Source organism: Megalops cyprinoides, chromosome 4 (genome assembly GCF_013368585.1).
Source record: "Megalops cyprinoides isolate fMegCyp1 chromosome 4, fMegCyp1.pri, whole genome shotgun sequence".
Classification (NCBI taxonomy): domain Eukaryota; kingdom Metazoa; phylum Chordata; class Actinopteri; order Elopiformes; family Megalopidae; genus Megalops; species Megalops cyprinoides.
The window spans coordinates 22,256,629-22,268,707 of NC_050586.1; the positions used below are offsets into that span (position 1 = coordinate 22,256,629).

General features: G+C 42.0%; 1 protein-coding gene across 4 annotated transcripts in view; it reads left to right on the top strand.

Annotated features, from left to right (window-relative positions):
- Window positions 1–2,772: 2,772 nt before the first annotated feature.
- cltcl1 (clathrin, heavy chain-like 1) overlaps window positions 2,773–12,079 on the top strand; it is a 47,383-nt gene continuing 38,076 nt past the window's right edge. For all 4 annotated transcript variants that reach the window (XM_036528118.1, XM_036528120.1, XM_036528119.1 and 1 more), the window contains exons 1-2: window positions 2,773–3,007; window positions 11,494–11,701. In XM_036528118.1, the coding sequence (XP_036384011.1) occupies window positions 2,966–3,007; window positions 11,494–11,701 (250 nt within the window). In that variant the 5' untranslated portion in view covers window positions 2,773–2,965. The remainder of the gene's footprint in view (window positions 3,008–11,493; window positions 11,702–12,079) is intronic.

Sequence of the window (12,079 nt, forward strand, 5' to 3'; positions counted from 1 at the left end):
TGTAGAAGGAAAATGTTCATGTATTTTACTGCTCTAGGTAAATGTCAAACGTGTGAAGAGAAGGTTAAGTATTTTCCCTGTTTGCTGGAACCACAACACAACACTGATTCATTCCTCCCCTAAGAACAGACCACTAGATCACATTCCATGTTTTCCTTTTCAGGGGTGTGCAATGGTGCTAAAATTAAGTACCATAAAGGCCAAGGCAGAAAAGCTATGCAGAAGTTTAGGCAAAATAAAGGATACCTCTGAATGCAAGCCATATCTCCACCCCCTCTCCATATATATAAGTGAAAAATTCAGACCGGGTGTTACCTATTAAATATGAAAGACATTCAAATCTTCATTATCGAGGACTAGACAGAATAATACACAAGCCAAAAAATAAATAAATAAAAAAAAATAATCCACAGTATTACACTTCATTTGTGCTGTTTCTTTGTTTCTCTTATTTTACTTGATTTATTATTGCTACAGTGACTATGCCTGATGAAGAGCAACTTTTGGCTACACTTCCACATGTGGAAACTGGTGTCAAGTTTAATATATTCAGTTCAATACCACCACTCACAATAATGCTGTTTTTTATGCTCAGAAGTCAACTCCTCATGAACCATCGGCTAATTAACACAAAATTTGATATGCACAATCCTTCTACTAAGCTCTATCTAAGTTCTAAGGAGAACTTCCTACGTGAAAAAGTATAGTTGTTACAAGCCAATCAAATGGTGACATTTGAAAATAAATATGTCTTACATTTTGTGTGCACTCATTTGTCAAACTGATGTCCTTGAACAGGGCACATGGCCACAGCTAACCAACTGCATTGTAGCTATTGCTGTATGGACCCTGGTATTGCCGCTTACAGCTTTATTTATGATTATGTACTGCAAAGTAACAAATAACATGAATATCTGGTAAGAAAAAATAAACATGTTTAAGGTATAGACTGTCAATGGCTGGAATAAATAGACCCCCTTAAATCGGGCTGAGCCTCTTTATCATGCAACACTGCAGTCAATAGGCTGTGCGGGTGATCGCATGAGTCATCACATCACACAGCGAGGCTGCATTCCCAGTTGAAAGAACTTTGTCGACGATGCCACAAACTGCCGGGATTCTGTTTTGATTTGACACTAGAGGGCGCTAAATTATCAAACTGCCTTAAAGCTTTCGAAGCAACCACAGCTTTTTTTAAACAAAAAAGCAAGTTTGTAATAGGGTTTAGTTAGCTATTCTTACATCAGTATTTTGCGGCACCAGCCGCGCAGAGCAATAAACTTTGGGCTGTAATATCCACACCCCCAATTTCACCATCTATATGGAAAGGGCCACTGTCTTGCATGTTACCTAAAACACAAACATGTCCACAACAAACAATATGAGCAGCATTTCAGAACTGTTATGGTGGAGACAGGTTTTCCATATTTTCTGTGTTGTTATACATTAAGCTTCATGTTCCCCACTTTAAGTCACAAATAACTTCACTGAACCATTCTAAATTCTTGTTACCATGTCTTTGCGGCCATATGCTAAATTAATTCATTGTTAATTGCGTTTTTAATTGCGCAGAGGGCAAATTCTTGTGATTTAAAAGAATGCAATAAATTCGACGTACTGCGCATTTGTGTTTTGTATGAAAAATTTAGTTAGCCTATTTACACACAGTTTACATGTAAATGATAATTGCTGCCCATTCTGAGTACATGTAAAAGCAGGCTTATACGGTATGAAGAGGACACCTGTTCCTTCACCACGCCCCTTCAAATAATGATGTATTATTTATTCGAAATAAAATCATGGAACAAATACATGTTGGCCCCCATCACACCCATGACTTGTTATATTCAGATTCTCTTGCGTCTCCTTCAACAATTTGCAATTTGCAGACCCGTATTGTTGTTGAACCTACAGTAACAATGTCAACAACGTTTTGACATCATTTCTACCCTTTGACAAGGTTGTTAAACATTCAAATATAATGCATGCCAATACGCTTACCTCAGTGTTTCCAGCAAGTAACACCCGAAGGCCAAATAGAGGAATAGGGTAAAGCTTTGAAATTATTCTGTACTTACGATTAGACAACGGACCAACAAGGGCAAGGGCGTTATATGTAAGCCCACTGATAATAAAATGTTAATGTTGTAATTTATACTAAAGCAGTTTAAACTTCTCAGTGAATTTTGATTATTTATTAACATTAGCCTTCGAGAACTCGGTTGTTAGGGATAGTTATATAGCCAAAGGTATGCTCAGAAATAGCATTAATACAGTGAAAGCTGGGGTACGCTGGTTTAAAAAACAAACTTTGCAAGTGAGCCACATGAAAACAAGTGGCTCTTAACCACTAACCGTTGGTTGGAAATCACCGCTTTACTGATTCCATTTTTGGCGAAAACAAATGAAGTAGGTTAGCCAGTGTTCAACTGATGGTGGGATGGCAAAGCCACATTCCAGTCGTCTCCGCACTGAGTTAACACATATCGGAAGAGGAGGGGGTATATCACGTGCCCAGTTTTCGGTGTTGAAAAAAGGGGGAAGGGTTGCGGAAGGGTACACTGAGGACATCCAAAATACATATATTTTTCAGCCTTTATTATGAACCATTTTGGTTTGTCGCTGGAATTGGTAGGAAACAGTTTAATCTTTTCTTACAACACAAAGCTGTCGTAACAGTCCGACCACACGGGTAAAGCTCTGGGCTTGATGCTCAGCATCTTAACACCGTGGACTACTTTGTTTCGCGGAAGCTTAACATGCTGTGCAGAGTTGCTCTAAGGGTGGGACTGAATGAGCCGAGTGAATCAGATTGATACAGACAGAAGCAGGATAGATTTATAAATTTGTACAATATTTTAAGTAGAGGGCTTTTTGTACTTATACGACTAGAGAATATTCTTTATTCCTCGTGTCCCCCCTCCCCTTTTCCTTTTTTTTCTTCTTCTAAGAGACCGCAAGAAGAATGGCTCAGATACTACCAATACGATTTCAAGAACATCTGCAGGTAAGGCAAAAACAATTAGCCAGCTAAAACATTAGGAATATTTCGCATAGAGCAATGCACGTCCAGAACTGCTTAAACGACCATCACGTCATATTAAATGAAGATTTAAATCCCCATGCTGGGGGCTCGCAGTAGCCATGGGCCTAGCCTCTGTTGTGGTGATGATGACTTGTAAAATTTGAACAGTTATTAGCTAATGGTGTACTGCGGACCTGAAGACCGCCTGTGTTAAAGTTAGCTACGGTGATCGAGAAAAATGTTATATTGTGTCTCAAATAATACGCGCCCGTTTGATGTAATGTTATTAGCTAGATAACCTTTCATAAGTGAACAGCGAAGACGTTAAGCGGCTAGCCTGCGAGCTACATAGTTGCATTGATGCATGCATGATACTTTGTATATTACTTTGTGATAATAGCTATTAGCTAGCTAGCTAGCCGGGTGGTGTGACGGTGTTGCCTTTCTTGCTAATTTAGGGATTTCTCCCTTTCATTTGTGGTGATAATCAGTTATTTTGAGCGATTTTTTTACGCAAAAAGACGCATAAATCTGGATGGTGTATTTGACGTGTTTATTAAGTTTATGGAAACATAGTCCTGCCACTTTTATTTTGTCATAATTGGTGTTGGTAATAAATTTCAACCAATCTCAACGAACCCTTCTAACGTTAGTTATTTCAGCTGTGCTTGGTGTGGTTGTACAGTATTAGATCTTTCCCGAAATCTACTGGCTAATTCTAAGAACAGTCGTTCATATTAACGGCAATAATCGGAATTTCCTCATTCTTTATCCCTAAACTAATTATTTTCAAAAGCGATAGATTTTTCCTTCTCAGAGCTGAGGTGGACATTGGCGAGTGCAGTAGTATTGCACATTTTTGGGTGAACAATTTAAAAAAAGGTTAGCTAACGGCAAGGGACAACCTAACGCTGGAACATTGTACAGATATTAATACTTTTAGAAAACTAATATTACACATAATCACACCGGTTTATGGGTTAATCCAGTCTAACCATAAAGCAGAAGGCCAGTCTTGCCTACAGAGTTGCTGAGCTTTTAAATCAGTATTTATATGGTTAATTGTATTTTTTACTAAGTAAATGTTATGACAAAAAACAATGTGACTGTAACTTATTAATTGTGTTAGGTGTTGCTGTGGCTGCCCTAAACTAGACTCGGTATCTGTTGTGCCTCACACTCTCATTGGACTCTCCCAAAGCAAAGACATTAACTGAATTTAACTTCTAGATAGCAAAAAGGGAGGGCTAAGGACATCTACCAACGCAAGTGCAGTGAGTTGTTGCCTGTTTTTGTTGGGCTTCTTATTGCACTAGGGCCCCAAGTTACTGTAGAATTCATCACAGTGGCAAATGCGCTTATCTGCCTGCAGATGTATGTGAACAGCTCAGGCCAGCAGATGTTTGTGCAAATGTTCTCACTGAAGCGCTTCTGTATGGAAAGACAAGAAAATATGCTATGACAGAGTCATACAGACTTAAAAATATTAGTGAGCATTGGTGGCCTTTCTGTTTTGAACTTTGACTTAACCCATATTATCATTGGCTCTATGAAAAAAGCAATCCCATTTTACAATACTTTTCCTGCATTTTTGTATGGATTGGATGATGGTGTTGTTGAAACTACTTGGAGGAGCAAATTATTTAGACATGGTTGTAAACCAGGCAAGGCTGTTATGACAGATTTGCCCATTTCATTTTGTATTGAGAAATTTCACAGTCCTGACTTCCTGTGCCTTCTCTCACTGATTTTTTTCCCCAGTTTTAAGGGTCAGAGGAACTTTTTTTTTGACAAAGTCTCAAGCTTGAGTCAATTGAGGCCTTTCTCTCTCTAAGCGGTCGGTTACTGTAGTAACGGAAGAGTTGTGGAATGGCCTGAGACGTCTTTTCACTGAGGAGGAGTAAGGCATTCTCATGTCTCCAGCTATCCCCTGCCAAGGGATGGGCAATGCTTCCTGAATGCTTGAAATTCAGGCAGCGGAACTTGTGTATACTACTGCCACTTGTACAGCGACGATTATAGAATTCTGATTTCGTAACGATTGGGCAAAAGCAGAACTGCCCTCAACTCTCTGGCTTTTTATTTGTCATGATGGCCGATTCAGCACATTTTAGTGTTACCAATCTCTGTTAGCTCTCTGGGGAAAAAAAACAACACCAACAACTTGTTTACTTTATGAAATCATCATGTTATTCTGTCAGACTGAATCCAAGAGAACAGAAGCCGATATCCACCTCTGCAGAATGAAAAAGAGTGATGGCCAAATTACAGTGCACTACCCCTGCACTCTTGAACTGCTGCGCTTTTGCCAATTTAGTTTAGTTTATCTGCACATTCTTTAACGTAATTATCAAAACAACCCCTTTTGTAGCCCTAAGTATACACTTGTTACTTGGAGCAGAGGGGTTGTATTTGATTTTCCTGCCTCTGGATTTAAGTTACACCTGTCTGCAAATGGGCATTTTGAAAGGAATTAAAAAGGAAAAGGGGTGAGTTGTCAGGAATCGAGGAGAGGGGAGGTTGTCCCTGTTGACACAGTATGCTCATTACCAGTTTATTACAGGCATCAATCATGTTCACAAAGATGTGTTTTGTCAGTATTGCCGAGCTTAATTCACTTGTAAGGCTTGCGTTAGATTTGGACTGTAGCCACTATGACTGTTGTCTGTATATAGAAAGATGTGATCAGCTTTCTTTTTTGGAAGTTTGATGACATAATGTGTGGGGAGCGTTCTCCCTATGGCTGTGATACTGTACCACAGAGCAAAGGCTGACTATCTGAAATCATAGAGATTTGCAAAACATCAGAGCATGAAGTAAATACACTTACTGTCACTTTCCCTCAGAAAGTTGCCAGTTGTACTAGTTTGTGTGTAAGGCCTTAGAAGATGTACAGTTGTACAAGTGATGTACAAAATAAGTCATTTGTAGTTTGCTGAAATGAGCAAAACTCTTGCATAAAAATTGAAAAGTGCATATCCCTGGCTTAAATTTACTACTTGAAGCGAAGGTCAGTGTGTATTATGATTAGGATTAATCCAAGCTGATCTTTCAGAGATAAGTGGAAAATTCTAAACAGTGTTTCTAAGGGACAGAACGTTCCCTTAATGAGACCTACACCTTTCTTGACAGATTGATTTGCTTTCTTTTTTATATACTCCAGATTAATTTGGGATACACTTTATTTCAAATTTGTCATTTGATTTATTGAGAGGTAAATTACTTGATAGCTAAGCAATTATTGCTCATTGAAAAGTATGAATTCCAAATAAGGGCTTGTAGCGCGTATCATGCCTCTTTTTGAGGCAAGTTACTTAAAGATTTGTTCTATGGTAATGGAAGAAAAGCACATTATACACATGGCTGTTTATTGTTAGGTTTTAGTAAAAAAAAGTTAATTCCACAATTACTTTAAATGCACTCTATGTCAAGATTTATTTTCACAATATAGTGAAACATTACTTGAGTGGATGATATTGTAGATGCCAGATGTTGACTGGTCAACTTGTTACCCAAGTTGAAAAATGTAACTACTTTAACATTTACTTAGCGATTAGCAGTTGAATTGCAACAAAACACTCCTGCCTGTTTGTACACGTTTATAGACACTTGTGGACGGTAGATTGTGGCAAAAGGTATTGGATTTGCTGAGCTCACTGTGTGGTTACACTGACAGCCAGACAAGTGCAAGAGACCTGTGATCCTGGGATTCGGTCTCATTTTTGTGGCTTTGTCCCAGCCGCAGAAAGCGTAGCCCAGCATTATGGGAGAGCCGTAGGAAAAGGAGCATGACACGCGGCTTCACTCTGCAGCTCTGCAGCTTTGCTCTTCAGCTGTAAAGGTTTCAGCTGGGAAAGCTGCCGGTAACCAAAACGCTGTCCTGTCCTGCACTTTTTTTTTCCCAGTGAGCAGGCAGAATTGCAGCATTTGGCGCTGCCGATAGGTCAGCAGCCTTTCTGCAGGTGAACTGTACGTTGCCCCAAATATCCTAAACATGAACCTTTTGGCAGAGCCTGAAGCGGAGCATTGTCCAGCCTCTGGCTTTTAGCTGGCCGTGGCGAAAAATTCAGAGAATTTGCAAACTAAGGATTTCAGGCCTCAAGTTGTTTTTGCTCTTTTCTTTTGCAGGGTTGTTACTGCTTTTCATTACCAGCCAGTACATTTCGATCTCCATATTGTGGCAATTTCAGCATTCCCTGCAGTAAATTTGTTTTCAGCATTGTGTGTGTTCCTGTACGTCTGAATAATGTTTAAATCTGTTTAGTGTAATGCTCTTCATTCTCTGTTGAGACTAAGTATTGCTAATCTCTGCATTGCTTTCACTGTACATAGTTGATGGTGACACAGTTAATTGAGTAAATGGATTACCAGACATAATCCGGCCCACAAGTAAACCGGCATCAACCAATGACATTTGTTATTTATGGTCACATGATTCTCTGGGCGCATGAATGTAGATCCTGCCTATCATTGTAAATCATTAATCATCTTTATTGATTTATTGTTTCAAATCTGTCAGGTGTCATTGATTAGAGTTTTGTGTAGTTATGATGATTACAATGATGCAGTTATATATGATAGCTCATCATTTTTGGTAGGTATTATTATTACTGGAGGAGTTTTTTGAACCTGTACTGAATTAAAAAAAATAAGTTATTGTTTTCACATCTGTAGGGTTTATATTTTGCAAGAATAGTTGTTGGCAGTACTTTTCTGAAGTGAAAACAGGGCTGCTATCACTTGACAGGTTGTAGATGTTGACCTGAACATGATGCTGTCAGAGCCATGATTAAAGATAATACTCTTGATCCACTGGATACTCATTGATGGCTTGTTGTATCCATATTTCAGTGTCTGCCTCCTTTTTGTATTTAAGTCTTTGCCAACCTCTGATGGACCGAAACAGAATCTTTTGGACAGATTCAAACCTGATTCTTAATCTGCCATGGCACTGCTCCGGTTCTGAGATGTCAGCTGACCCTGGCCTGTCCGCATGTCTGTTTGGGCCGCCACGTTGTACAAGTACGCTGGACAGGACCTTTGAGCAAGCTGCAGATTGTTTTTCCGTGCTGAGCACAACACACAACACGCAACACGCAACACTTCGCAGCTGAATAAGAAATCTCTCAGGCGGGCACGATGTCACCGAGCCGTTTGTCAGAGGAAATGGTAGCAGCAGCCCGTGCATCTGCCGACCGCAGCCGGGAGGCCGCTGTCATCTCGGGAGACGCGAGCCGAGCCAGGCCCACTTAACCCACCAAATCTCATTAGGGGAGGAGAGAAAGTCCAATTGAATTCATCAAGATTACAAGCCAAACAAAGCGCGCCTTGTACAGTGCCGCAACAACAGACGGCGCGACCCTTGCGCAACACAGGCCTGGCTCATAGACCGTCTTCTCCCGCTGAGTGTCGTTTAGCTGTTTCATTGAGATGAAACCAGAGGCACTTCCCCTGGAATGGCTGGGGGCCGGGAAGGGTAGGGGTTGAGGGGGGGAATGTTTCATCATTACAATTTAGTGTTTTACTTCAGCCTGGGCAAACGCATTGTCAGCTGTGTATTTGTTGATGTTGGCATGCGTGTCCTATTCGGGGAGGCTCCCAATGTTGGAGCCCCTCTGTACAGCAGGGTTCATTGTACTGAATGTGAAGGTATGAGAAGAAATTGCCACCCACAGTTCAAGCCTGTGTTTCTCAGATCCCGTATGCAGGCGGTAATCTGTACTTCTTATGCATCGAATTAATAAACATGCAAGTTACTTTAAGACATGATGGCACACAGAATGGGTGGCTTGATTTCTTTTACTCAGACTGTATTGTCATTATTGCCTAATGGTGCATGAGGGAGCTGCATTAGGGCGTAATGGAAGCTGTAATTTGATTTTCGCGACCGTTTTACCGATTTGCTTGGGGACATTATTTTACCGAGGGCCACTTTCCAGAATGTGTCGTACAAAATCATCCGCTTCAGCTTGTCAGCCTTACTTACCGTCATAGCCGTGCGGTCATTTGAAAAGGTCATTAGTTACAAGCCGGATCAAAAAAGGACGGCAGGAATATTGGTATCTCAGCCTCCGCTACAGCTGATCTCTCATGACTCAGCCAGCCTCCATTCTGGGCGCTCCAGGCCTCCCGGTAATGAGGTTTGCGGGAAGAGTGGTCATCGCTCACCTGGTAATGGATTAAACAGGAAATGGAAGGCGCCACTGCCCTCTCCTCGGGTAGCTTAACCTCATCACACGGTGAGCGGCTTTCCGAGTGCCAGACGGGCAAATCAAAATGCCCCCGGGGACAAAGCGTCGTGAGCGGTAAACCCGAGGGGTATGTGTCTCCCCTTTCCCTCATCTTTCCCCCTACAATGGGACCGTTTGGGGGAGGGGTAAAGACTGAGGCGTTACGAGGGTCTGCCACTTCACCCAGGTACACAGAGGGTTTACCTCAGATTGTGCCAGTACCAATTTATAAGACTGAGGCGTTACGAGGGTCTGCCACTTCACCCAGGTACACAGAGGGTTTACCTCAGATTGTGCCAGTACCAATTTATAAGACTGAGGCGTTACGAGGGTCTGCCACTTCACCCAGGTACACAGAGGGTTTACCTCAGATTGTGCCAGTACCAATTTATAAGACTTTACGCTTTCTGGGATATAAACCTTGGATAACGGCACTTTGTAACAGAAATGTCTGTGTGTCTTTTTCCCTGAAGTCTGCACGCTTGGGGTGAAGCTTTAAACCTTCATTGTAAACAGGTTTGCGGTGCGTGTAAAGAGGGCCAAGGCAGGAATGCTGGAGTGGTGTGGTCACTTCCTGTGACTCAGCACCCAACACACACACACACACACACACACACACACACACACCCAACAGCTGCATTCCAGGAACTGTGCGCTGGTGGCACTATATCGAGCTTCCACTCTGCGAGAGAACAGCGGGCAGAGATGATGCAACACGTGCGTTCCTCATATCCCTTACGGGCTGGTGCGCTTATCAGGAAAAAATGGCTGCATTTATGCAGAAGAGTTGCCTCTCGGCACAGGGCCGTGTTCCGAGGGCGAGCTCAGTAATGCCAAATAATGCGCGGTTCAGCCGCTGAGACATTAGGCTGCAGGGGGAGTGATTCCAGGTTGCGGCCGGCATTATCGGACGCTGCTCGCATTTTATGTGGCACTAAAGTCCAGATTTCCCACTAAACTCAGCCTGATGGATCAGATACCACAATTCGGCTTGTTTGTGTGTGCTCAACAACGACGGAAATATGCTTATAGGGAAAATCCTTCCAGGTTGAAATTAGGAAAACTGTAAACTGTATAGGATGTAATTGCTTAATGTTTTTGTTAATTATTTTTTTTACATGAAATTTGTTCTTTTATGAAAAGCTTTCCCGGGTGGGAGGGATAAAATGAAGGCTTGCTAAGTGATTTTTGAGGTTTGCCTCATAGGTAGTGTGTTTCTTTTGATTTTTTTTGTGTTCACACTCTGATGCTGTTGTTGTTCCTATGGTGTGTGAGAGCACTGCTTTCTTTTTATATAAATGAAACTGAGCACTCTAGGGAAAATCTCTGTTGATCCTTTGAACACAAAATGTCCTGGGAATATCAAACAGACAGACTGTTCTTTTAATAGATGGCTAATCCTGTTGTGGTTTAGTTTTCTCTCTCAAAATAAATAAATGTTGTGTTTTTCCTGCAAATTCATGGGAGACTTTTGGCATGTCTACTCTGTTCAGGTAGAATCCTCAGCATACTTAAACACACAGGGATATTTTTAAATTACTTTTATTCACCTTTTTGCATAGTTTAAATGGTGGGCATTTAAAAAAATGCCGTGTCTGACTGCAGGGATTGTTGGCTCTTTGTAGGAATCTGTGAGTATCCCCTTTCTTTCCTGTGATTTTGATCTCCACATTAGTTCAAAGCATCCTTGGCTTCCCAGAATTTTCTAGATTGTGGCTCTACCTCTCCAGACTTGGAGAGAGAAATGCTTACTGTACTGTCAGTAAGCTGGATGTTGCAGTAAAACCCCCCTGCTTCAGAACGTTACATATGTCAGCATTTAGAAACAGGGAATGAATGGCTGAGCATGGGACTTTTTCCAAAGCCATTTTAGCAATGTGTACCCAGCAGCATCCAGGTCTCAGTCCTTGTAGTCTGACCTTAAAGAGGACAGTGGACCTCGCAAAAAAAAAAAAAAACCCTTTCCAACATTCCAGAGACACCACAGCAGATGTGCAGACTGCGCTTTGGGATTTTAACACTCTGCACGACGTGCAAACGGCCCATATTATCGGCAGCATTGCACAACAGTCCCGGGGTGCATCTGAATTCTTTCTAATTACCGTAAAAGCCCATTGTGTAATTCACAACTGTCAATGAGTCCCCCCCCCCACCCGTTGTGAGACAGCAGAAATGGAATTGAAGCGACTCTTCCAAAGTATTTTTTTCACATCGCTCTCTGTGTCATGTCAATCTCAGCTGCAGAACCTGGGGGTGAACCCGGCCAACATCGGCTTCAGCTACCTGACCATGGAGTCGGACAAGTTCATCTGCATCCGGGAGAAAGTGGGCGACCAGAACCAGGTGGTGATCATCGACATGAACGACCCCAACAACCCCATCCGCCGGCCAATCTCTGCCGACAGCGCCATCATGAACCCCGCTAGCAAGGTGATCGCCCTGAAAGGTGCGTCTCTGCCTCCCCTCGTCCCACTCCCCTGTTCTCGCCCCTCCTCCCTCCCCCTCTCCCTCACCTCACAGTGTCAGATTGGTCACCCTGTAGAATGTCACATATATGCAGGACTGCTCTGTAAGCCTCTCCAGCTGTGCAAGATATGGCGGGGGCATGCAAACATGCTGGTGAAATAAGCATCTCATTGGTTTTATTTCCCTAAAATGCATAAAATGATTGTGATTTTTAGATGTGCATTATATAAATTAACACTGACCCCTGACAATAAAATGTTGCAATTCCAAGACCCATTTTCCAGAGTAAGGCTGGACCCTCATGAGTAATCAGCCATTCAGCGCAAGAGTGCTGACTAATCACCACCCATCAGGAAAA